This window comes from Acartia tonsa, chromosome 8, assembly GCF_053477335.1.
Source record: "Acartia tonsa isolate MP-2025a chromosome 8, ASM5347733v1, whole genome shotgun sequence".
In the NCBI taxonomy this organism is placed as follows: Eukaryota; Metazoa; Arthropoda; class Copepoda; order Calanoida; family Acartiidae; genus Acartia; species Acartia tonsa.
In genome coordinates this window covers 42,743,952-42,771,094 of record NC_137267.1, presented here as the reverse complement: position 1 = coordinate 42,771,094, position 27,143 = coordinate 42,743,952, and the positions used below count along the sequence as shown (strand labels likewise).

The 27,143-nt window shown below is 34.5% G+C and overlaps 1 protein-coding gene across 1 annotated transcript in view; it reads left to right on the top strand.

The window, feature by feature from the left end:
- The window catches only part of Brr2 (U5 small nuclear ribonucleoprotein l(3)72Ab), a 53,774-nt gene that overhangs the window by 24,616 nt on the left and 2,015 nt on the right, over positions 1 to 27,143 (top strand). Inside the window, exons 30-50 of the mRNA XM_080170482.1 lie at positions 2,833 to 2,957; positions 3,778 to 3,923; positions 4,339 to 4,439; positions 4,827 to 4,933; positions 5,794 to 5,867; positions 6,125 to 6,215; positions 6,501 to 6,624; positions 6,884 to 6,989; positions 11,502 to 11,612; positions 11,902 to 12,053; positions 15,021 to 15,189; positions 15,402 to 15,476; positions 15,853 to 15,976; positions 16,278 to 16,344; positions 20,467 to 20,655; positions 21,163 to 21,222; positions 22,470 to 22,614; positions 22,891 to 23,021; positions 25,257 to 25,332; positions 26,056 to 26,183; positions 26,642 to 26,707. Coding sequence (XP_080026608.1) covers positions 2,833 to 2,957; positions 3,778 to 3,923; positions 4,339 to 4,439; positions 4,827 to 4,933; positions 5,794 to 5,867; positions 6,125 to 6,215; positions 6,501 to 6,624; positions 6,884 to 6,989; positions 11,502 to 11,612; positions 11,902 to 12,053; positions 15,021 to 15,189; positions 15,402 to 15,476; positions 15,853 to 15,976; positions 16,278 to 16,344; positions 20,467 to 20,655; positions 21,163 to 21,222; positions 22,470 to 22,614; positions 22,891 to 23,021; positions 25,257 to 25,332; positions 26,056 to 26,183; positions 26,642 to 26,707 — 2,367 coding nt within the window. The remainder of the gene's footprint in view (positions 1 to 2,832; positions 2,958 to 3,777; positions 3,924 to 4,338; positions 4,440 to 4,826; positions 4,934 to 5,793; positions 5,868 to 6,124; positions 6,216 to 6,500; positions 6,625 to 6,883; positions 6,990 to 11,501; positions 11,613 to 11,901; positions 12,054 to 15,020; positions 15,190 to 15,401; positions 15,477 to 15,852; positions 15,977 to 16,277; positions 16,345 to 20,466; positions 20,656 to 21,162; positions 21,223 to 22,469; positions 22,615 to 22,890; positions 23,022 to 25,256; positions 25,333 to 26,055; positions 26,184 to 26,641; positions 26,708 to 27,143) is intronic.

Below are 27,143 nucleotides of genomic sequence, written 5' to 3'. Positions count from 1 at the left end.
AATTCGACTCTCTCCTCCTCAAGTGCCTCTAGAGGCCTCTAGGGGCCTAGCCGCTAGTCTTTTTATAATGTAAAAAATACAGTCAAAAACATAAATACCTAATTCAAAATTCTTTTAATAGTTTAAATCTTTATACTTTTATACTAAATTAGAACACTTTAATTTGGATATTATTAAAAAAAAACAATTTTTTCCCATCTCTGCATGAAAAGAAAACGAAGTTGTGGGTTTCGTCGAATTTTCACAGTAGCTTTTCTCCTATTTCTAGCCCCTGCGGGGGGCTCTAGCCCTGCGGACCAATCATTAACATTTACTTAACCTAACCTAACCTAGAATAACCTTTTAAAAGCTTCTATAAAAATACGATAAAACCTGCAACTTCGTTTTCTTTCCATAACCCTAATATTGAATTGTTTTCTATTTTATTTTCCTGTAAGGTTTTGAAACCCATTAGAACTGGTCAAGGCCTTACGTAAAAAATCATGTATCGTATCACAGACCTCTTCGTTTACCCTCCGAAGGGTTTACACCCCCCCCCCCCCACCCCCCCTCCCCCCTGGTAAATCGATTTGCACGCCACTGGATGAATCGTTAAGTTAGATAGTTAAAATAGATAAATTTGTTTCTTGTTTCGTCTTTTTTTCTAACAATTTTCAATATTAAAAATATTTGGCAAATTATTAATCTCATATATGTATGTTAAATAAAGTGTAGAATTCTATATTATTATTAGAAACCATAAAGTTAGAGTAAACTTAAATATCCCTTTTATTTGATGTGCTCCAATTTCAGTCACTTTTTTATATAGAAATCAATGAACTAAATTGTTTCGAAATGTGAGGTGTAAAAAATTTATCTCACAGACAAATTGTCTTTTAAAATTAACACGTAAAATATTGGTGATCATGTTTTTAGAAAGGTACGGGACAGGGATCTTAAGGGATAGGACAATGGAAAATAAATAGTTGTACATCCCCATTAATCAGTAACAAAATTACCCCTTCTGTAGATTAAAATATTGTATGAGAAGTCTACGCCAACGAATAAGATAACGTGAATATAAAACTTTGAGTACCAGAATAATTTACATTTCTTTGTTCCCTCCCTCCCTGGGGTTAGTTTTTAGTCTTTGGGAATTGATACTTCTGGTTTTGAAATGTTGTCAAGTTTGGGATTAATTTCAAACTTATCTTTCACACTTTCTCATTTAAACCTATATTCAAAGACAAGGACAAAGAGTCCGGCAAAAAATACCCTAGCAATACAAAAGGTGTAAGGGTGAACCATATCGGTTCAGCGGTTAACAAGAGACTTTGCTACACACTAAAACAGACAACCTTCCTAGCTGTAACCATCAACGGAATTAATACGATAAAAAAATATATCGGAATTCCAGCTGATTTTTGGGGAGAATTCTTTGTAAAATACTATTTTAAAAGTAATGTTTCCATTAATTCTTTTCTACGTTAAGATCTTCTTACTTAACCGGTTGAGTGCTCAGTTTTAAGGAAGTTTCGCATAGCTCCTTCGATGGTTTCATGTCATTATATTTTTATAATAAAGTCATTGGATAGTTTTAGGCTATTTTACAATTTATAGCGAAGACACTGATAGCAAATGAATATTTGCATTTAAAGATCTTTTTTCTGTCTTAATTTTTGGCTTTGGCTCTGAAAATATATATATGTTTTGATTTATATTAAATTTATATAAGCAAACACTGAGACACATTTGCATAAGTAGGATTTCTATATGCAAAACTTTTCATTAGGTTGATTGGTAGAATTAGGATTCTCATGTATGTTTTTTTATTTTTTGTCTAAAGCTTAAAAATTCAGTAAATGATAATAGTTATTTCTCGCATCGTTTCAATATTTGCTACTAGCTATAAAATCTTCAAACTTCCAAAAAAAAATCAAAATTTGAAAAAGAGAGAGGTCATTTTCTAGTAAATCCCGTAAAGGTGTGTGTTATACGGCCTAAAAATAGTAGTAGAACGATAAGGTGCTCTATATATTTGTATTCCCTATTGAATAGAACAATAGGGAAATTTTTTTTTTTTTTTGATAACCTTACCTGGAATATCTTTAAAAAATACGAAATTTTTATCAAACGCTTTGTTTGGCTCAAACTGACAAAAATTAAAAAAAAATATAATTATAATAATAATGTTTTCTATAGGTACAAGGTAAAGGTTAAGAACAATCTATACCATTAAACAAAGGAAGAAGTCATTCTTTACAGGTTGATTTATTATAATTATATTTTTTTTATTTGTGTCAGTTTGAGCCAAACAAAGCGTTTGATAGAAATTTCAAGATATTCCAGGTACGGTTATCAAAAAAAAAAAAAAAAAATTTCTTCCCTATTGTTCTATTCAATAGGAAATACAAATATATAGAGCACCTTATCGTTCTACTACTATTTTTAGGCCTTATAACACACACCTTTACGGGATTTACTAGAAAATGACCTCTCTCTTAAAATTTTGAATGTATAATGCATAAATCGTTTATAAATCATATCGCTTTTCCCTTTGACCGGAGTAGCTGAAAATAGCGTTTGCAATAATTGGGTTATCTGCTGTACAACTTTGGAAATTAGGGAAGAGATAGGCAATCCATTTTCAGCACATCTATTATAAACAGCTTTCCGCAGATATAGAATGTACAACTATAAGATTAAAACTGTTTTTTTTAGCCCCGAGGTGCATTTGAAAATAAAGTTGTTTAAAATCATCCAGAAACCAAAAGGGAGAACTTAATCGGTTTAGTGGTTAGCAAGATCTTAATGGACTGACAAACACGCAACCCTCATTACTTTTTGTTTCAGGAACAAGGAGTATGAAAACCTTTACAAAGAGAACTTTACCCAGTTCAACCCTATCCAGACCCAGGTCTTCAACACAATCTACAATGGTGACGAGAATGTGTTTGTTGGTGCTCCCACAGGCTCTGGTAAGAATGGTTATTAAAAAGCATCGTATTATTGACAGCTTTCCACGTATATTGAAATGTAAAATTATAAGATTATCGGGGCTAACAAAGCCGATTTTATATTTTTCTTTTAATTTTCGTGGAAAATTGTCTGTAATACGATGATATACATTATACATATACATTTCAGTATGGCTGGTAATCGGTTCTAACCCAGCAGATATTAATCGGTTTCAAAGCCTTACTTAAAAATATATTCGTTGATTGTCCGACCTTTGTCATGAGATATTAAAACACTCAAAAATAGTTATTTATTATATCTTTTTGGTATTTGCCCTTTTTGAAACGGAGCTATTTGCCTTATTGCCTGAAGCTACTTTATAATTAATACTAGCGGCTTCGCCCCTAGAGGTAATTTAAAAAAATTAAAGAAAATTAAATTAGGTACTACTGGTGATGCCAGTAGTTTTTATGTGAACTAACTTCCAATAAACAAAAAAGAATGGAGAGCTGAGGGGATTTTTTTTTTTTGGGGGGGGGCGGTTCGGGGTATCCCACCCCTAAGAAAATAGCTTAAAACCACCATGACTCATAGTTATATACCCTGAAGAGTAGAATCCGATTGGTTCAGTGGTTACCGAGATCTTAAGGGACGGACGGAGAGACATCAAGCTACTTTGTATTATAGATAGTGTATCCGTCATAATGCGATTTTCTCAGCTGCTTTTTAGAATAAACAGCTGTTTCAACCCCCCCCCCCCCCCCTGTATCACTGCGTATCCAGTAATTGGTTCGTTGGTCTGTCGGTTATGCATCAAAAGACAAAGATTTTAATATTTAGGCAAGACCGTATGCGCTGAAATGGCTCTTATGCGCCTGTTCTCTCAAAACGCCGAGGGCAGATGCGTGTATGTGACGCCGAAGGACGCCTTGGCGGACATTGCCTACGCTGACTGGCATGGAAAGTTTACGCCGTTGGGAATCAAGGTAATTCTCTATCCTATAATGATGTCTGTCTGTGTGTATTTCCGGAAAGATTTTATTTTATTGGGAGAGCTTTTCGGTTTCCTTCCTAGAGAAATTGCCCTAAATAAAAATAATCGTGTGATTAAAACATAAAAAAAATCAGAGTACTTTCATTATCTACGACGTATGTCCAGCCCATACTTATTTAAGCAACTTCTTGGTCCAATTACATTTGATGACAAACACCTAGTAGTCCGAGATTATACTCAAGTGAAAAAAATACAAAGTCAAATAATCATTAAAAATTCTAGAATTTCAATGAAGATATGGTTTTAGAAATATCTTTGTTTTGTAAATTTAAGTAAAAACCCATAGGTAAAAAATATGTATTGTACAAGATCGGATCCTAAATTAACCCTCCATCATTTAATTGTAGGTTGTCATATTAACTGGTGAAACTGGTACAGACCTGAAGCTGCTGGCCAAGGGTAATCTGATCATCTCTACCCCTGAGAAGTGGGATGTGCTCAGCAGAAGGTAACACTTGTTATTTCTGGTAGCGTAGCTACTCAATGCTTAGATTTTGTCCATATGTCCGTAAATACATTACAGTAAGCAAGTAACAGGATGTCTAATAATCTGTCTGTGAGTACTGTGAATCTCGCTAATCGCTGGACAGAAATGGTATTCCTTTACAGTGAAGCTTCTTAAAGGCGTTTTTTTGGGGGGAAAGTACCTTCGACATTCCTAAGCGAAATCGTACCTGAGGCCTCTAGGGTAGAAGCAACTAAATATATTTAGTGGTGGTTTTAGAAAGTCCAATTTCATGAAATTAAAATTTCTCGAATGTGTTATATTACTTTTATTATCAATGTTGTTAGCCCCGCTAGTTATGAACTAACTCACCTAATTGTCCTTGTTAAGGTGGAAGCAGCGTAAGAACGTGCAGAACATCAACCTGTTCATTGTTGACGAACTCCAGCTCCTTGGTGGGGATGGAGGTCCTGTTCTCGAGATTGTCTGCTCCAGGAATTTATGCGATAAACTTGAATTTTCTCAAAAATTTCGTATAATCCAATAACACTTCACCCAGCAATAAGACTGACTGACGCGCAGAGATGGCATAAAAAAACCACTTGGTTTAAACCAAAAAACCAAGCTTAAAAAAAACAAAAAAACCAAGGTGGGGATGGTTTTTAAAAAAAATATTTATACAAAGGCCTATCTTTCCAGTTATATCTTTTCATAACGTAAACAATACAGTAAATAGCTGTCAAAAACCTAAATTACCGTATCAGCCAGGGTTGTCAAACAGGCGGGCGGTTTTGGGCTCCCCTTTTTCGGGTCCTATTGGGCAGATTTGGGCACCCCCCGTTTGGGGGGTGAGAAAAGGGGGAGGGGATGAAAAAAGAGGAGGGGCAGGCCTATAATTTGTATATTATTAAAAAAACACAAAAAAACTGGTTTTTATAAAAAAAAAACGGTTTAAACCAAAAAAACAAACTGGTTTGTTCTTTTTTTTTTAAAAAAACCTGTTTTTTTACCATCTCTGCTGACGCGTGAGGATATCTTTTGTCTCTAAAAGTTTGGGCATAGGAAAAAGTTTTGCCTCTTTAGTTTATTGGCCAAGGGTTTCATCTACTTAAGGAATTATACATTTTATGATGATGATAAACTAAAATATCCCTTCGGTAGATAAAAATTATTGGTTGAAAAGTTTTAAAACTATAGTTTGAAACCATCTAATCATATTTGAATTAAAGTTTTTGAGCCACCTAATAAGAAAACTAGTTTTGAAACGTTGGATACCAGTAATTTCTGCAGTCCAATATTCCCTCCCTCCCTGTCTTAACAAGTTACAAGGTTTATCGCATGTTTTTGTTGAACAGGATGAGATATATTTCCAGCCAGCTGGAGAGAGCCATCAGAATTCTGGCACTGTCCTCTTCACTTGGTAATTGTAAGGTATGAAAACTGGTTTTATGGAATTATGAAAAAAAAATTTTAAACCTAAATGTCTTTATTAGACTGACAGACCTACGGACCAAGTACGATATAGACATGATCTGAAAAAAGTAAATTTTAAACGTCAGACGAGAAAATCACATTACTTTCATAGCGTTACTAAATGACAGGCATACAGGGGGACGAACGGACAGTTCTTTATTTTATCCCTTTGAATATACTATTCATTATTTTCTTTTTATAATGTTTTAATCTAGGATGTTGCCCAATGGTTGGGTTGTGGAACAAATTCAACATTTAATTTCCATCCGAATGTACGACCAGTACCTTTAGAATTACACATTCAGGAATGTTGTTTTTAATCATTAATATAATGATGATTTTTTCAGTAGAACAATTGTATTTCATCATTCCATTCATACTTCGACTATAGTATTTCTCTACTTTCAACCGACAATTGTTTGAAAAACATTTTATTTCATTTGCTTAATGGATGTATTATTACGTGGATCTTACACCAGATTTTCATGTTCTCTAGCTAAAAAAGTTAAACACCATCCCCTTCCCTCAATTTTAAAAGTATTTTTATTAGGTATTTACTTGTGTAAAAACAACTGTTCAAATCACTGCAGGGCTTTAACATGACCCACAATGCTAGCAGGATTGTGTCCATGGCCAAGCCGACGTACAACGCCATCCTGAAGCATGCTCCGCGTAAGCCAACCATCGTAGTGGTCCCCAGTAGAAAACAGACAAGGTTTGTCAAAATAGTCGCAAAAATGCGCCAGGAATGTTTGGAAAGCTTGATGATTATAAAGTTTATATTCTTGCAGGGAGTGAGGGGAGATTTAGCTGTTTATTACACTAATCTCCAAAGTTTTATAATAATGTTTTCGTGATCGTTGGCTTTACAACTTTGGGGACTTTCATTTAATTTTAATTGGTTGGTTTGTTAAGTTTCAAACCTGGGTAGAACAAAAGGTCCACAGAAACAGCCATGGAATATTTTTTTTAAGGTTGACCGCCATTGACCTGTTGACCTACGCTGCTGCCGATAATGAGCCAGACAGATTCCTCCACGCAGAACAAGAAGATATTCAAACATTTTTGAACAAGATTCAGGTTAGATTACATATTAAAGCTTGTGGAGGTAGGGGTCATAGCAATGTATTTAGTAATGGACCCAAAGTTTATAAATTCAGTAATCGCGCTCTCTCAATTGCTGATATAAAATTTTGGGAACTTTATTGAAATCTTTCCTGATGGTTTAAGCTAACAGTGTCGAAACTTTTCAACCAATGACTTTGATTCAAAAGAAGTAGTAATCACTTGAAATGTATATTAATTTATCCCAAATTGTCTTATCCCTCAAGATCTTTGAATATCCAAAATTATAGCTGATAGATTTGTTTAATTTTATTCAAATTAACTTTTAAAGATTACATAATTCAATCGATTTTAATATAATATTTTCATGAAAACTTCCTCTATCTTTTCACTTCACTTTAATATTTTTTATCGTATTCATTCGAATCCGGTGGATAGGAACCGGTTCTCATCCATACGAAAAAACTAAAGCCGTTTATAATACGATGCGAGAAATAACTATTACAGTATGGCTTCAAAACCGATTAATTTCCGCTGGAATAGTATTGGTTCTCAGTGATATTGAAAATTTATGTACAGGGTGAGTCAGAAAAAACTGAGTTTTCCGATTTTCTGATACAACTAATAGGAATATGGAAAAAACAATTATAGGTTCTTGTTCTATATAAAAATATACATTAAACTTAGAAAAGGTGTTTTTGAATATCTCTGAAAACAACAGCGCATTTTAGAGCATAAAGATTTCAAAAAGTGTGTGTGATGACTTTTTCGGCCATTATTTTGTACTTTTTAGGTAGATTTATTTATATTAAAAAATGTCTTCCATTATAAAAAGATAAACAAACATATTTTATGATTATTAAAATTTTTATTCAACAGATTGAAAATATTTAACATCTTAAAAATACAATTTATTTGAATTAAATTATCACATTATAAATCAAACGTTTTGTTGTAATCTATTGTTAAGATTTATAACCCCATTACCGGAAAACCAGCTCATGACCGGAAATATTTCATCTTGTTTCCTAAATTCCTCCCCTTTCCCCCTGAATTTCCTCTATATTTGGTGGATAGAGTTTAACTTAAAGTCAAGAAAATAAAACATTATGATAACCCGTTTTACCCCATCCCTTATCCTCTACCCCACTTTTGCTTTCATTACAAAATTCTTCCATCCTAACTTAACAACGCTATTCAATAATGTGGCTCACCAAATTTACACATAAGGTGACGTTAACATGGGAAATACATATAATTAATTATGAAAATAATATATCCAAGTGCGTCTGTCGATAAAAAGAGAAAGACGCAATAAATCATTTAGCTCTTTATTTTTAATTTTTTAAGTTTAAAAATATTGTACTCGGCTATTCCTTGGCCGATTTAGGCTTTTAATCATATCCTGGCCGAGACAAATTTAGACCGTTGACTAATCAAAAATCGGTTCAGTTAGAGGGATACCCAACGTCTCAATTTATAGCTACCAAAAGTCATATAACTACGTTGCAATTATATAAAAACCCGTAAATTGAGTTTAATCAAAGGAGTATACTACACATTTCAATCACGCCCCCATCCCATGATACAGCGTGGAATTAATTTGTCATCGACCTATTTGGTGCAAGACTGGATTTAATCTCCAAAATTTCCGCCCCCTTTTGAAAAATTATACTTGTGTACTTCATTTAAATAGGGTAGGGTTTCTAAAAGGCATTTTTATTTTGAAAATTCAAACCTTGATAACTTTTTTATCTTAAGAGATTTTTTTGTCAAATAAAAAGGTTATTTTTTCTTTTTACTATAAGCTACGTTAATATAGAAGATTCTTTTGAACCACATGCATCACAATCAAGAAATATGAAAAAATGATAAATTGCAGTATTCTAAAAATGCTTTTGTGAGGAGCCAAAAAGCATTTCACCTTTAAAACTCATTTAAGTACTTTTCTTAGACCTTTTTCTAAATGAATATTGAAATTTCAAGATTTTTTAAAACAAAATAGATGAGTTATTTTAATTTTTATTATTCAACATTTTTCACACAAGGAATTTTTTGACACCATACACCTATCATAGAGGCCGCATTTTTAGAGATAATGAAAAACACATTTTACAAGTTTGATGTGCTTTTGTACAGAGAACAAGGGCATATAATTATTTTTCCGTATTCCTTCTGGTTGTTTCTGAAAATCGAAAAACTCAGTTTTTTCTGACTCACCCTGTATAGTATCGTATTACAGACAATTCCCCACAAATATTTTAATTAAAAATCATAAAAATCTTTACCAGTTTTGTTGTTACCTTTGGCCTCTCGGGGCTACCAAAACTGTTCTTATTATAAAGGGGGGGGGGGCGAAAGTGACACTTTTTGAAACCAAAACTAAAAGTCAACAAAGGAACTCAACTAAAAAAAGAGTTACAGGTCTGAGATTTTGCATGGCAGTTGCTTTATAGGGGTAAAATATGGAACTGTGAAGAAACGGCGGCGCAACCGCCGTTTCCCGCCGAATTTTTTTTTTTTGCCTTTTCTCGGTGGTTTTCGGCAGTTGCGACGCCGTTTCTTCACAGTTCCTTATTGTACCCCTATAAAGCAACTGCCATGCAAAATGTCAGACCTGTAACTCTTTTTTTAGTTGAGTTCCTTTGACTTTTAGTTTTGGTTTCAAAAAGTGTCACTTTCGCCCCCCCCCCCCCCCCTTATGATTTTTTCATTTCTATATCCGCGGAAAAATGTCGATAAAACGATGCGATAATTAAATTAACAATTATTAGAATGAAAACAAATAATAACAAATTCAATAAGAAATATGTTTCTAGATTTTTTTTGTTTATATAAGAAAACAAAAAAATATTTTGAGTGACGACAAAATATTTCTAATTAGTTATTCTGTGAAATTAATATAATATTCCTCTTCGGTTCACAAATTTACATGTATGTATGTTATATTAAACGTTCGACACAAGAAAAGATCTCTTTAATAGATGGTCTGGCTAGGTTGTGCTCTTTAGAAATTCTTTATAAATGTAATGAGGGGTTTTAATTCCTTTTTATTGCAGTGTACGTCATGCTAGATGTTTTTAAAGAGTTCCAAACTACATTTATTGTGAAAAATCTTTGATGAACGTATTTTATAAATCCGGCTTCACTTTTCCTGATAATTAAATATTATTCCAACTATTCATGATCAGTATCACAGTAAATATGTATTCTGTAATTTTAGTAGCGAAGCTACTCTATAAATCACTTTGTATGTCCGTCAGTCCGTAACGATATGGGGAAACGTGATTTTCTCAGCTATAAAGTTTCATTGAAAATGCCAATTGGTTGGGTTGCTAGATCGATATCTAGATATTCAAGTTTTGTAATTTCCTCAACTTTTATTCAAGATAAAAGTCTGAAATTTTCAGAGTTTCAAAAAGTTCATGTTTATTTTATCAAGTTTAATGCTTATTATTTATGACACTGCTCTATAGTTCGTTTTTTCGGATGTTTACTGTCCAGTGTCATCCTTGATTCTCTTAAGAAAATGAATATTTTTCTGGGGTTTCTTAATTTTTGTGTGTACCTTATTTATAATTCCAAATGGTTTGACTTGGTATTAAGAAAACTAACAAGAATGACATGATCCATAACGACCTAAGCTCTTAATCGTGAAAATAAGAACAACAAGGCAATGAGAAGGAAAAAGAAGCATAAGAGATTCAGTAAGTGACATAGCAAATAACAATGGTCAGTTGTTGTACGAATCTTCACAAAAACTTCAGCAGTCTTATCCTCGATAATAGCATAGATTTTTTTTTTAAGCGCATTATCAATATAACGACGGACATAGTGATTTATAGCGCAGACGTGAATTTTTCAGCAAAGTTTTTACAAAAAAAAACAGCATTCTTTCTTACATAGCACAATACTTTTTCTTAAGCTTATAACCATTTTACTAAAATACAAATTCCGTATGAAATAGAATTATGGATTTTTATTTAATTTATGAAACGTTATTGCGTGTCTCGTTCAAAATTTACCAAATTAACACGGTAAGGAAAATAATATAAAATTATTTTAATTTAATTTTTTTTTGCACTACTGCGAAAAATGTTTTAAATATGAATTTAAGGATATACAACCTTATATGAACCTGTTTTTAAGCCAAGGCATTCCCTCATACAATTACTAACGCCCATAGGTGTAATTTTGTTAGAGATCTCAAGAGCTAAGAGGGTTATCTGGTAAGGGCTAAGACAATGGACGATAATCCCTTCCTGGCTTATACTTAACTAGTGGCTAAGCCTCTAGAGGCCTCTAGAAGCACTTGAAGAGTTGAATCCCAAAACTCGTTTTTTAAATTAAGATTTTTTTATAGTAAATTTTTTATGGGAGATCCTTTGGCACAGACAAATAAACAAACCACCTAAAATCCTGTTACTTTATTTAAGGATTACCTCCTCAAAGACGTTATTTAAGATAATTCCAAAACAAAATTCTTTATTATTATTTAAAAATTCTTGATAACTTGTATTAATTTAGGATAAGACTTTGAGAGAAACGTTGTCCCAGGGAGTGGCTTACATGCACGAGGGTCTCAGCAGTACAGACAGACGGCTGGTCGAGTCCCTCTTCGATTCTGGCGCTATCCAGGTACAAACATTTCTAAGAATTATCATAAATTAGAATTTTAAGATAATAAGGTTAGGTAGTAATAATTTAAGATATCTTGAGGCATAATCAGTAAATGCAAGTTACATAAATATATTTAGAAGCTTTAAAATGTTGAGAATAGGCTAATTTAGTTATTAATGATTTAAAACCCTGTTCTAAAAAGAACTTTTTCGTTTTATTTGCTACAAGGGTCTTTTTATTAACCTTGTTAATTGAAGCCCATTAATTAGAGATTTGAGCTACATAGATGAATAATAAATTAATTTAGGTTGTAGTAGCAGCCAGAGCCCTCGTATGGGCCCTGACCATCCAGGCTCACCTGGTTGTTATCATGGACACACAGTTCTACAATGGTAAACAGCATGCTTACCATGATTATCCTGTCACAGATATCCTCCAGATGCTTGGCAGAGCCAACAGGTATGCGAATGTTTAGTGGTACACAAAGTTTTATATTCATTTTTACTTTTACTTTGGTTAATGGGTATTTTTGTTGAATTTTGATTGGTTGGTTCCAAACTTTTCAACTAATAATTTCAATACCTACACAGAAGTTTTTTTGTTTATCATCATAGGGGATGTGAATCAATTCATTGTAAACTGTCTTATCTCTTCAGATTTTGGTTTGATTTAAGACGTACAGGTTCTCTATTACAAGTGTTCTGTATGTTCGTCTGTACGTTGTTGTTAAGTTGCAATTATAAACCCTAATTGGGCCTGTTTCACTGAAAAGGACTTTCTATTATGTTATAAAAGGATATTAATGCGTTTGAAGTTTTATTTTACTAAATACTGTTTTTCGCAAGGTTAAAGTTTAAGGATGCTTCAATTTGAAATAATAATTAAATTGGAGGATTTTAGAATTAACGAAGACAATTATTTCCATAAGAAACGCTGCATTAAAAGGGGGGGGGGGGAAATGTGGTGACTCGTGCCACGACATACCAGCAATTTTATTTTGGGTGCTACTCCCTTAGTTTTAGAGATAATTGGGTGAAATCTTTTGGGCTGGGTCACTAATTACCCCAACTAGAGGTATCTTTCAAAAAAAACGGCGGCGGGTCCGCCGCTCCCGCCGTTCGCCGCCATTTTCCGCCGCCGCCAAAAAAAAATTTTTTATTGCATTTCTCGCCGAATTAGGCAATTTGGAATCATTTGAGACCATGTTATTTTTTTCAAAAATTTTTCCCCTTATAACCAACCCTGCGGGGGGACTTAGTCATTTTTTTCCAATTCTCGTTCATCAAGGTATATCTTAAATTCAGTGCCTCTCCTAAGCTTTTAAAGATATTGAGACAAAACCTTTTGAGGTAGATCAGTAAAAAATATTTGAATAAAAAATGGCGGCGGTACCGCCGCTCCCGCCGTCCACCGCCATTTTCCGCCGCCGCCGCCAAAATTTTTTTTATTGCATTTCTCGCCGAATTAGGCAATTTGGAATCATTTGAGACCATGTTATTTTTTTCAAAAATTTTTCCCCTTATAACCAACCCTGCGGGGGGACTTTGTCATTTTTTTTCAAATTCTCGTTTATCAAGGTATATCTTAAATTCAGTGCCTCTCCTAAGCTTTTAAAGATATTGAGACAAAACCTTTTGAGGTAGATCAGTAAAAAATATTTGAATAAAAAATGGCGGCGGTACCGCCGCTCCCGCCGTCCACCGCCATTTTCCGCCGCCGCCGCCAAAATTTTTTTTATTGCATTTCTCGCCGAATTAGGCAATTTGGAATCATTTGAGACCATGTTATTTTTTTCAAAAATTTTTCTCCTTATAACCAACCCTGCGGGGGGACTTAGTCATTTTTTTCCAATTCTCGTTTATTAAGGTATATCTTAAATTCAGTGCTTCTCCTGTGCTTTTAAAGATATTGAAACAAAATCTTTTGAGGTAGATCAGCAAACAAATATTTGAATAAAAAATGGCGGCGGTACCACCGCACCCGCCATCCACTGCCATTTTCCGCCGCCCACAGAACGGCTTGTAAGGGAAAAAATTTTTGAAAAAAATAATATGGTCTCAAATGATTCCAAATTGCCTAATTCGGCGAGAAATGCAATAAAAAAAATTTTGGCAGCGGCGGCGGAAAATGGCGGTGGACGGCGGGAGCGGCGGTACCGCCGCCATTTTTTATTCAAATATTTTTTACTGATCTACCTCAAAAGGTTTTGTCTCAATATCTTTAAAAGCTTAGGAGAGGCACTGAATTTAAGATATACCTTGATAAACGAGAATTGGAAAAAAATGACTAAGTCCCCCCGCAGGGTTGGTTATAAGGGGAAAAATTTTTGAAAAAAATAACATGGTCTCAAATGATTCCAAATTGCCTAATTCGGCGAGAAATGCAATAAAAAAATTTTTTTTGGCGGCGGCGGAAAATGGCGGCGAACGGCGGGAGCGGCGGACCCGCCGCCGTTTTTTTTGAAAGATACCTCTAGTTGGGGTAATTAGTGACCCAGCCCAAAAGATTTCACCCAATTATCTCTAAAACTAAGGGAGTAGCACCCAAAATAAAATTGCTGGTATGTCGTGGCACGAGTCACCACATTTCCCCCCCCCCCCCCCTTTTCAATCAGATTTGGTGTAAAAAAATCGTAAATTTTTATGCACTAAGATTACCTATAGAAAATCTTTAAAAAAAATAAATTTTTAAGTACACTAATGTATTACGCGGTCAATGCTTTCAACAAAATTTTGGCCGAATAAACGGACGGACATGCCTAAGTTATTGAGTAGCTGTGCCACTTGAGTAGAAATGTTTACAGAGAAATAGTCAAGTATTCTATTGTAATGCAAATGTCAAAACGAAAGGAAAATTTCTACGAGCGTTTTAGGAATTGCATAGCTCATATTATAAAACATCATGTTTGATAAATGTCTACATAAAGTGTCAATCTTGTTATTTAAAAGAAGAAAAAATAGTCATTACTCTGAGGAAACTTATAAACAAATCTTACCCAAGGTTATAACGTCCGGAAAAAACTCGAATATGTCTGTAATTTTTTTGCCAGTCTAAAATAAATCATTAAAATTTTTTTATATATATTGTTATCATTTATAACGTAAAAGCTAATGTGGTAAAAATTGGGGGGAAGAGAGGTACAAGGGGGGGGGTGTATTTGCAATAGAATTATAAGAGTAATCACTCTACTGTATTTGCTAACCATTATTAACGTTAATGTTGCTAATATGGACCTTATTTCCTTGAAAGTTCGTTCATCCAGTAGGAGGGGATGGGGTAAGTGGTTGTAATTGGGGGTATCGCTATATTAGCCGCTGAGAGTTTCACTTTATTGGACATTAATTTCAGCCCACTGAGAGTTGAACTTTATTAGATTAAATGAAAATCTGGCGCAATATCCAAGAAATAATAAATCCATTATTTTAGGCCTTCCGAGGACACGGACGCCAAGTGTGTGCTCATGTGTCAGAACTCAAAGAAAGATTTCTTCAAGAAGTTCTTGTACGAGCCCCTGCCCATTGAGTCACATCTGGACCACTGCCTCCATGATCATTTCAACGCCGAGATTGTCACCAAGACAATTGAGAATAAACAGGTTAAAATAATATTACATAGATCAGATATTGTATTTGTTATTTGGAAAAAGAGTGCCTTAACAGTATATGCCCCTTTTTTTGGGATATATCAAGGAGTGGTGGGGTGAATATTTTTTCCCTATGCCTAACCCCCTGTGGTGGGCCCTCTACCTGCGGTCCCAAACCTAAAGGACTTATTTGAGGTCTTATTTACCCAAAACTAATATTTTAGGATGCTGTAGATTATATGACCTGGACTTATCTGTACCGAAGAATGACCCAGAATCCTAACTATTACAATCTACAGGTAAACTTTTTGAATGATATTTTGTATACCTAGTTAATTTATTGGCAATTTTTGATGAAATAAATAATTTATTTTTACTTGAAATTAAGACAGCAAGATTCCTGTTCTATTAAGTTCAGTGAGATAGGGAATATTGTGCTGTTCATTACACTAGTCCCGAAAGTTTTATAATTAATAACGTTTTCTTATTCGTTGACTCATTAACTTTGAGGACTTTCATTGTTTTGATTAGGTAGTGCATTCGAAACGTTTCAACTACGAATTGTAATCTGCAGAAGGGATACTTTTGTGTATACTTATTGAGGATGTATAATGTATATCAATTAATGGCCATTGTCTTATTTATTTATTTCTCTGACGAAGTTTGTTTATTTAGGGTGTGACGTATCGTCACTTGTCTGATCATTTATCTGAGCTGGTTGAAACCACCTTATCAGAATTGGAGCATAGCAAGTGTATCTCTATTGAGGATGAAATGGACACTGCTCCTCTGAATTTGGGTAAGTTTGTTCTTGTTATTCCTTTATCCCAAGATTTTATTCCACTATCAAATTTATTTTCTAGGTATCCTATTAAGTTGTAGGATTTTTGTTTGTAAGAGTCTGTTTAACAACTGACCCGATTGAATTTTCCATTTTAGTGAAGATTGACATATGTCTAAATATGGTTTTAACCTATTTAATCTTTTATTTGAGGTCTTGAGATGGGGTTAGACTATTACAGACTAAACAACCTTACTAATGTATGTAATAGGATTGTTTATAATCATCTTTATATTAATAACAATAATATAACATTTAGGTATGATTGCTGCTTATTATTACATTAACTACACAACTATTGAATTGTTCAGCATGTCACTTAACAGGAAACAAAATGTGCTATGGATACCTCCCTTTAATAATATACGATACATGAATGTTAAGTATGGCTCAGAACCGATTTTAATTCAACGGAAATTAATCGGTTTTAAAGCCATACTGGAAATAGTGTTATAGAACTTTCCCCTACTTATTAATCATAATCTGCATATCGGATTCTTTTCTTGAATATGTCCATTCTCAATAATTCTTTTTGTCCATCTGTCTCATAATATGCTTTGCTACTTTAAGCAGAAAATAAAACAGAAGAAAGATATAAAAATAGAACTAAAATATTGCTCTTTTCATCGGAACTATAATTTGATTTATGACGTCAAAGTTTATTTCAATATTTAACATCCGAAGGGTTACAAGAAACTCAACATTCTTACTATCGCAGCTGACCAATTTGGCGAGCTTTCTAAATTTAAATTCTGCACGTATATGTCCCACAAAATAACTGTTTTAGCCATTCGTTAGCTTAAAATCTTTTGGGGTAATATATTGAATCCTAATTGGGATGTACAAAGCATTAGTGTTCAATCTTTTTCACCAATTTATTTTCCATTGTCCAATTCCTTTAAAACCCTGATAATTTTCAAAAAAAAATTTCCCATAGTGGATAGTGTCGAGTATGAAAATTGGGGATCACATTTATTTATTGTCCATTGTCCCCTCACTTTAAATCCCTGACAGTTCTCTAACTAAAATTTTTAAATTTGACGTCTTTTCTAAAACTGATGTAAATATAGTACAGAAAGGGGGGGGTTTTTAATGCAACCATCTCGTAATCAGTGATTAAATGGCACTTAGAATTCGAATTTTGATCTGAAATTTTGCATGAATAATCCTTGGTAGGTCTATTTTCCCTAAATCGAACAAAAAGTTGGAAAAGTAGCGGCTGGCAGCTCAGCCGTTTAGCCGTTTTTTGCCTATTTTCAGGGCAAATTCATCATTAATTACGTAGGAATCAACTTTTAAAAACTTATTTTTGGTTTAATTCATGGTAAATGATATCAATAACCATTTTTTTAAATTTCTAGTACCAGCTGCTAAACGGCTAGAACCGGCTGAAAACGGCTGGGAGCTGCCAAGAGTATGAAGGGTAGATATGGGTTGTGACGTATCTAGGGGTAGGTTTTTATGGCTGCTGAGCTCAAAAATACTACCAAAAATAGTGGCGGCCCATCCATATGGCAGCTGGGTAACAGCTGCAGCTCAGCTGGGAGCGGCCAAGAGTAGAATGAGTAGATAGGGCTTGTGACGTGTCTAGGGGTAGGTTTTTATGGGTGCTAAGCTCAAAAATACTACCTAAAATAGTTGCGGCCCATTCATATGGCAGCTGGGTAACAGCTGCTGCTCAGCTAGAAGCGGCCAAGAGTAGAATGAGTAGATAGGACTTGTGACGTGTCTAGGGGTAGGTTTTTATTGGTGCTAAGCTCAAAAATACTACCAAAAATAGTGGCGGCCCATCCATATGGCAGCTGGGTAACAGCTGCAGGTCAGCTGGGAACAGCCAAGAGTAGAATGAGTAGATAGGGCTTGTGATGTGTCTAGAGGTAGATTTTTATGCTACCTAAAAACTTATTTTTGGTTTAATTCATGGTAAATGATAGCAATAACCATTTTTAAAATTTCTAGTACCAGCTGCTAAACAGCTAGAACCGGCTGAAAACGGCTGGGAGCTGTTAAGAGTATGAAGGGTAGATATGGCTTGTGACGTGTCTAGGGGTAGGTTTTTATGGCTGCTGAGCTCTAAAATACTTCCAAAAATAGTTGCGGCCCATCCATATGGCTGCTGGGTAACAGCGGCAGTTCAGCTGGGAGACCATGAGTAGAATGAGTACATAGGGCTTGTGACGTGTCTAAAGGTAGGTTTTTATGGCTGCTGAGCTCAAAAATACTTCCAAAAATAGTGGCGGCTCATCCATATGGCAGCTGGGTAACAGCTGCAACTCAGCTGGGAGCGGCCAAGAGTAGAATGAGTAGATAGGGCTTTTGACGTGTCTAGGGGTAGGTTTTTATGAATGCTGAGCTCAAAATTACTACCAAAAATAGTGGTGGTCCATCCATATGGTTGCTGGGTAACAGGGGTAGGTCTGAGCTCAAAAATACCAAAAATAGTGGCGGCCCATCCATATTGCAGATTGGTAACAGCTGCAGCTCAGCTGGGAGCAGCCAAGAGTAAAATGAGTACATAGGGCTTGTGACGTGTGAAGAATATATCAAAAAATATACCTATTATTTCAGTAGAATTAAACTTCTCCTAATTAACATTATAACTTTATTTCATGGACATATTACTAGTAACACTTTTTTAATTCTGAAAACAGTTAACAACAGCCAAAAGTATATGTTTTAGATATAGCATGTGACATTTCTAGGGATAGGTTTTTAACTTTTTATGGGGGTGTTGAGCTCTAAAATACTACCAATAATAGTGGGGGCCCATCCATATGGCCGCTGGGTAACAGCTACAGCTGAGCAGCAGCCGTTACCCTGATGCCATATGGATGGGCCTTTCTATTTTTGGGGAGTATTAATAAGCTTGGCACCTATAAAAATTTACCCCACACATCACAAGCTACCCGTGTCTTAAACTTTTACTTTTATCTGTTGATAACTGTTCTCAGCCAATTTCAGCTGTTTAACAACTAAATCAATACTGAAATATTCAATATTTGGTTATCCTTTAATAGTCCCAAAAAGTGCTAACAGCTGAGTCTTAAACAACGGTTTACTGCACATCTGCAGCTGTTACCCAGCAACCATATGGATGGGCCACCACTATTTTTGGTAGTTTTTTTGATCTTAGCACCCATTAAAACCTACTCCTAGACACGTCACAAGCCCTATCTACTCATTCTACTCTTGGCCGCTCCCAGCTGAGCTGCAGCTGTTACCCAGCTGCCATATGGATGGGCCGCCGCTATTTTTGGTAGTATTTTTGAGCTCAGCACCCTTATAAACCTACCCCTAGACACGTCACAAGCCCTATCTACTCATTCTACTCTTGGCCGCTCCCAGCTGAGCTGCAGCTGTTACCCAGCTGCCATATGGATGGGCCGCCATTATTTTTTGTAGTATTTTTGAGCTCAGCAGCCATAAAAACCTACCCCTGGATACGTCACAACCCATATCTACCCTTCATACTCTTGGCAGCTCCCAGCCGTTTTCAGCCGGTTCCAGCCGTTTAGCAGCTGGTACTAGAAATTTAAAAAATGGTTATTGCTATCATTTACCATGAATTAAACCAAAAATAAGTTTTTAAAAGTTGATTCCTACGTAATTAATGATGAATTTGCCCTGGAAATAGGCAAAAAAAACGGCTAAACGGCTGAGCTGCCAGCCGCCAGCCGCTACTTTTCCAACTTTTTGTTCGATTTAGGGAAAATAGACCTACCAAGGATTATTCATGCAAAATTTCAGATCAAAATTCGAATTCTAAGTGCCATTTAATCACTGATTACGAGATGGTTGCATTAAAAACCCCCCCCTTATTAAACTATTATGTAACCCGCAAAATATTTTGTTAACAAGAAATATTTGCACACTTAAATATTTTTGTAAATTTCATAAAATATTATTTCTCGTATTCATTCGAATCCGGTGGATAGGAACCGGTTCTCATCCATACGAAAAAAACTATGTCTAGCATCGTATTATATCCAGCTTTCTACGAATAAAAATATGTACAATCATAAGATTAAAACCAGTTTTTTTTAGCCCGTGCCTTCGGCACCTTGGGGTTAAAAAAACTGGTTTTAATCTTATAATTGTACATTCTATGTCCGCGGAAAGCTGTTTATAATACGATGCGAGAAATAACTATTATTTTATCTATTTAGTTACTTTCAGTTAAACGGCGCATAATTTTTGTGTTAATAACCAAAACCAAAGAGGGGAAGGGAACATGGGGCTGTAAATTGCCCTGGTACCCAAAGTTTTATAACCTCGTTATCCTATTCGTTGAGTACTTTTATTGAATTGCGATGGGTTAGTTGAAGTTCCAAACTTTTAGTGTCAACTAATACATATCTAAAGAAGGGTTTCATTATTGGAAATGTACAATAAATTCAATTTATCGTCTATTGTCTTATCTCTTAATAACACATTTTCTGTGATCACAGTAAAACAAAAATTCGCGGTCTGATCGAGATTATATCTGCCGCCGCTGAATACGAGGATCTGTCTATCCGTCACGGCGAGGATGGTCTGCTGCGTAACCTGGCCACCCGGCTGCCCAACAAGCTGCAGTCCGCCAAGTTTAATGATCCCCACGTCAAGGCAAATCTGCTACTTCAAGCTCATTTATCAAGGTATAAGAAATATTAACATTTGAAATAAGCTATCTTTTTTTTTAAATTGTAGAAATCCTCAGTAGATATAGACATGATATTTATATATCGCATCGTATGATAGACAGTTTTCCGTGGATGTTAAAATGAAAAATTAAAGATTAAAACCAGTTTTGTTAAACCCAAGTGGCCGAATGCTCGTGATTACATAACTGGATTTAATTTATAAGTTTTGTTTTAATATTCTTTGAAAATTTTCTGTAACACGATGCTATACACGATTTCTCAGTATGGGAGAGAACCGATCGGATATTAATCTGTTCTGAAGCCATACTGAAAAGTATTTTATTCATACCCTCTTGATTTTAGATGTAAAGCTTCTTGAAAATATTATATTCTAATCCGTAATACCAAGTTTCAACAAGTTTTAATAAAGCTAGCTTTTAATTTAGATTATTGTCATAATAAAAAAGTTTCAATAAATAGTGTCCTAACAAATATAACCATCATGTTTTATTGTAATTTTAGAATGCAGCTGAGTGCAGAATTACAACAGGATACAGAAATCATTCTGGCCAAGGCAATAAGGTAAGACAGAAATATTTATCATTTCGATCCGTAGTGATTCGGCTAATGATAGCTTTATCGGTCACCTTTTTCGGCGTTGGTCGCCGGGAATTGTTTCTTATTTTGATAGGATGGAATGGGGTGGCACACCAAATATTTTACAAAGAGGTAAAAGTGGTTATTTTCATATTGTGGAGAAGTTCTACTTTTTTTGAAGTTGGGAGATAATACTTCTTTACCACCCTCTTAATTCTTGGTTTAATTGTAGTTTTTTTCTTAAGAATAATCTGTGTTCTGCAAGTTATGATTTTGCTATATTATTTGTGCACGTTGCATACTAGGAATTTCTTCATCACGCGAGCAAATCAAACGTGAAGTTCTTTTCAGTGAGAATAGGGATAAGAATAAGGTCAAACTTGAACTGTAAGGAGATATTTTATGTGTAGAAATACTAATTTAATTTACTTCTGTATTTTAGTGTATCATTCAATATAGAAATTTCAAATTACTTCAACGATTAGAAAGTATTTTAAATGCGCTTCTTCTATACAAGTCACAGTGTTCACTTCTATTAATGGATGTAGAATATACGTGGATATTATAAAAAGGGAAAAATTTTCAATATAGGTTGCTATTTTCCCTGTCATTTATTGGTTAGTTTGTTCATTCAGTAGGAGGGGAGGGGATGAGTTGGATCGTTATTTTATTTGTTAAAAGATATATTCAATTTATCTACCCCTTATAACATTTAATAAGATAATATTGCTAGGTATGCAATATTTAAAGGCTTTAGATATTAGATTTGACAAATATCCGATTTTAAACATTTTAGATATTTATTTAACATTTGTAGAATTTAATAAATGTTAATAAGATCAGGGGTCTAAAGGGATTAGACATTAGCCAATAACTTGATGTACATCCCCAAAGACGATACACGAAATACCCCATCTGTTGATTCTAATTAGTAGCTGAAATGTTCAAACACTCAACTTAATAAACTAACCAATCAAAGTTCGATAAACAGTCCTAGAGTTGTTAAGTAAACGAATAAGAAAACCTTATTATAAAACTTTGAGGACTAGTGTAATGAACACTAAACAGTGCCTCAGTTGAAAAGATCATTTTTTAATTGGGTCATTAGAATGAAAAATAACATTCCTTTTATTAAAACATATTTACTTTAGAAATTTGCGAGATTTTAAGTTTCACCCCAAAAAAAATTACTTTACATAAGAGAAAATATAATAGAACTGAAATGTTTTTAGATTGATCCAAGCGTGTGTGGACGTGTTGTCTAGCAATGGTTGGTTGTCACCTGCCATCGCCGCCATGGAGCTGGCACAGATGGTCACACAGGCCATGTGGAGCAAGGACAGCTATCTGAAACAGCTGCCACATTTCAACAAGGATGTAAGTTTTTGTAGCATACTTCTTGGGGCACTTTATGTAATGGGAGGAGGAAAGTCGTCACTCCACTATTTATTACACTTTAAAAAAGAATTATTTAGGGCATTTTTTCTTAGGATGGTGGACGTACCATCACACGGTGGGGGTGATAGGAAATTGCCTAAAACCAAACCTCAACGTTTTCCTGAAAACTTCAACCAATTCGAACCATTGTTTTCCGAAATCTTCAACTTCAGAGACCTCTTTGCTAATGTTATGCTAATCATCTCTAATTTTTAGGTTATCGAGAGATGTCAGGAGAAGAGCGTGGAGTCTGTGTTTGACATCATGGAGATGGAGGACGAGGACAGAAATAAGCTGCTCAGCATGACCGACCAACAAATGGCAGATGTCGCCAGATTCTGTAACAGGTAATTGTCCTTACTGCTGCTGCTGTTTTAATTACATTATTAATGATGAGATGTTGTTTAAAAGTTATCGGGTATCAACAATAAATGTAGGAAGTCTAGATGGTCAATTAAATTTGATTTGTAGGAACACGGTGTAGTAACAATCCGACAACATTATTGGTTGGAACTTTTTAATACGAATATTAGATACTAGCGGCTGCCCCCCCCCCCCCCACTACCCTCCATCTTCTGGGGGCTCTGTATTCTGTTATAAGTGGATGGAAATATATCATAAAACTATCCTGCGACCTATGTGAAGCTTCTCTGAAATAGAGAACTCAATAATTTCAGTTCTTGGTATTATAGGATGATTTATCATGTTGTAAGTTGTTCCTTCTTAAAGATACATATTTAATTAACACGAAATTAATCAAAACTCATATCTTTTTAAATGGCTTCTTTTTTCCTATCTCACTTCCATAAAATAAGTTACTGTCAAATTAATATTATTAATAAAAAAAAAACCATTATTGATCATTAGTTGATGACTCTTTACTTCAGCGACTGTACTCTATTTTGAATTTGTTGAAATTCTATTAGTTATTTCCACAGCGCTGACAAACAACTGAATTAATTCGAAAAAAATATTAGGTAGTGGCAGCTGGTTTTTCTTCGTTATTTTGGGGGACAACACACCGTAGCAAAGATGATAAGTTATTGTTATCTGCCCCCCCCCCCAAAAAAAAATTATTTAGGATTTTTTTCTCTTGTTGCCTATATCTTATTACTGGACTTAAAATCTGATTGAAATCTTATTTGATCATTACAATTCAGTAATCTTATTTTAAATGAGTTTTAAAGGAAACAGTATAAGAATTATCGCATAAGTAAGAAGTAGTTCACTTAAAAGCCACACTGATTTGATTACAGAAGTTCCAAATTGAAGGCACACTTTCATAATGAATATGGATCTAAAGGGTGTGCAAAAAAATGCGGACATTTTTAAAATTGAAATTGCGCGGCTTGTGTTAATAGTAGAAAAATGTTACGTATACAGTTAGAACCGATAGGAAGTCTATTTCTTGAAAATACAAGAACGATTCCTCTGCTACGTATAGTTACGGAGCTGCGTGTTAAAATGTCCCAACTGATGCCAAACTTGACTTGCGAGTAAATTTAGAATATAACTAAAAATTAGAGAAGATATTTTGCAAAAAGAGATGCCTACATTTTTTAATTTCAAATTGCGCGGCTTGTGTTAATAGTATGAAAATGTTACGCATACCGTTAGAACCGCTATGAACTGTATTTTTTTTTTAAATATAAGAACTGTTCCTGGGCTACAAATAATCTAGGAGCCAGATGGTAAAATGTCCCAAAATTTACTCGCAAGTCAAGTTTTAAGTCAGTTGGTACATTTTAACACGTAGCTCCTAAACTATGCGTAGCACAAGAATCGTTTTTATATTTCCTAAAAATAGACTTCTCAGCGGTTCTAACGGTAACGCGTAATTTCAATTTTAAAAATGTCCGCATTTTTTTTGCACACCCTTTAGTGCAGCTCATGGTAAAATGTTCCTGGCATGGATTATCCACAAAAATCGACTATATCTAAAGGCTGGTAGCGGCCAAATTGCTAAACAATTCAATTACGCACAGTTATCTTGCTGCGCACATTAATGCGCAAAATGTACTTATTGTCCGCGTGTTTACTTTAATCTAGCTTTCCCTGTGCACCATTTTACAGTGAACTGCACTAGATCCAAGAAAATTAAGAATTGGTTTTTATGAAAATCGATGTCTGATTTTTTATTTCTCCAAAATGTTTGCTGATTTTATTCTTGTGAAAACATATGTGAAATTTGTTTAAGAAACCCAATTTTTTTTGTAGAAATAATAAGATTAATTTCCATCGAATAAGAACTGGGAATTAAAGATTTATTAAACGTTAATGTTCATGGAAAGAAATATCACCAATAAAACCAAATAATAGTGGTTTTCTAATTTTCTCAGGGGTGTACTGTACATTTTCCAATTTAGTTGAATTTCTTTCCCACTTTTATAAGACAAATATAAGGAATAATTCCTTATTTTAGATCATGGAATTATGGAAAAAATATCATATCGGTTCAGCGGTTATCGAGATCTTTCGATACATACAGATATACATCCTTGGTACTTAGATAGAATTCTTTACTTGTTTTATGACGTATATTCTTCCATTCTTAGGTATTACTAACAGCTGTTTAATTTTAGATACCCGAATATTGAGTTACAATACGAGGTTCTGGACAAGGAGGATCTTCACTCGGGTTCAAGCGTCAACATTGAGGTAATTGCAGGGAGGGAGGGGACATTGGACACTAAATTATACTGTACCCAAAGATTTATGAACATCATCTACACACTAAACCTTATAGTTAGTTAAATTAGACTAGCAGTTTCCAAAATTGTTAACTAACAATTTTAATCTACAGAAAGGGTAGATTTGTTTTTTACACTGGGGAAGTAATAGTTATTTCTCGCATCGTATTATAAACGGCTTTCCGCGGATATAAAATGTACAAATATGAGATTAAAGCTAGTTTTTTAGCACCGAGGTGCCGAAGGCACCAGCCAAAAAAAATGATTGTACATTTTTATATTCGTAGAAAGCTGGATATAATACGATGCTAGACATAGTTTTTTCGTATGGATGAGAACCGGTTCCTATCCACCGGATTCGAATGAATACCAGAAATCATTTTATCGTCCATTGGGCTTATCCCTTCAGATAATTTATAGAATATGAACTTTATGAACATGATAGCTACTTTATTTTCTTTGTTAATGAAATTATTGAATCGTATTATAGACAGCTTTCCATGGATAGTAAATGAAAAATTATAATTTCAGTTTTGTTAATCCGGAGGGGCCGTAGTCCAAGGCCAACAATACTAGTATTGACTTTATGATTTTTATTTTATTATTTATGGAAAAATGTTTATAATACGAAACGATACATAATTTTTCAGCACGGTATAATCCATTTGGTGTTAAAACCTTTTTTAATTAGGTGAAACTGGAAAGAGAGGACGAAGTGTCTGGCCCCGTCATCGCCCCATTCTTCCCCACCAAGAGGGAGGAGGGTTGGTGGGTCATCATTGGTGATCCCAAGTCTAACAGCTTGTTGTCGATTAAGAGGTAAGATTGTTTATCATCATTGGGGATCCCAAGTCTAAAAGCTTATTGTCCATTACGAGGTTGAACTAGCTAATTTTCTATGATAAATGAAGGAAATAACCCAGCTGTAATCATAAACTGAAATGATATTCCGTTAGATCATGGGGGGGGGGGGGAGTCTTACTAGAAAATAATAGATACTAAAGTAGCCTTCCCCATAACAGCTAAAATTACGAAAAACAATGAAATTTAAGATCTCTAAAACTGTTTATAAAACAATTCTTATAATAAATTTGTACCGCTGAACCGATATGGTTTGGTTATCCTTTACAGTGAATTTTTTTACTTTTTCTTTTAAAAACTAAAATTTAATGGAGGGAGGGGAAGCTAGGAGGCTTTCCCCCCCACTACCTTAAGTGCCCCTATAGGCCTCCATTGTCGTAGTTACTAGTTTAATATAAATGAATATTTTCTTTTAGGTTGACTCTGCAGCAGAAAGTGAAGTTCAAGCTGGATTTTGTTGCTCCACGTCCTGGAAATTACAGGTACTGTTATTTTACACTTTACCTACTGGACTGCTTGGGTTTCCTGTTGGGGATGTTTCTGATAGGTTTTATGCTATTTTGATTTAAGTTTTGGAATGGTTTTTGCTACGGGGCTTGTGAGAGCAAATTTTTGGCCTTCAATGTATTTGTCTATTCAGAGGGTTGATTTTTATGTGTTTTAAATTTAGCAAAGCATTTGATATAAACCCCGAACTACTTCATTATGCAATCTACATTTTCCTGGATATTTTGTCTACGGTAGTCCATAAGTGTACAGCTTTACAGTACATTGTTTCTATTTGTTAAAGCAACACGTATGATAAAAGAAAAAGATTCTTTTTAAAGTAAAATGCTTAAATTTCAATCAAAATCTATATTTTTTTATATTTTACCGATCCACGTCATTATGCAAATCAAAAGAAAATCAATGAGAAAA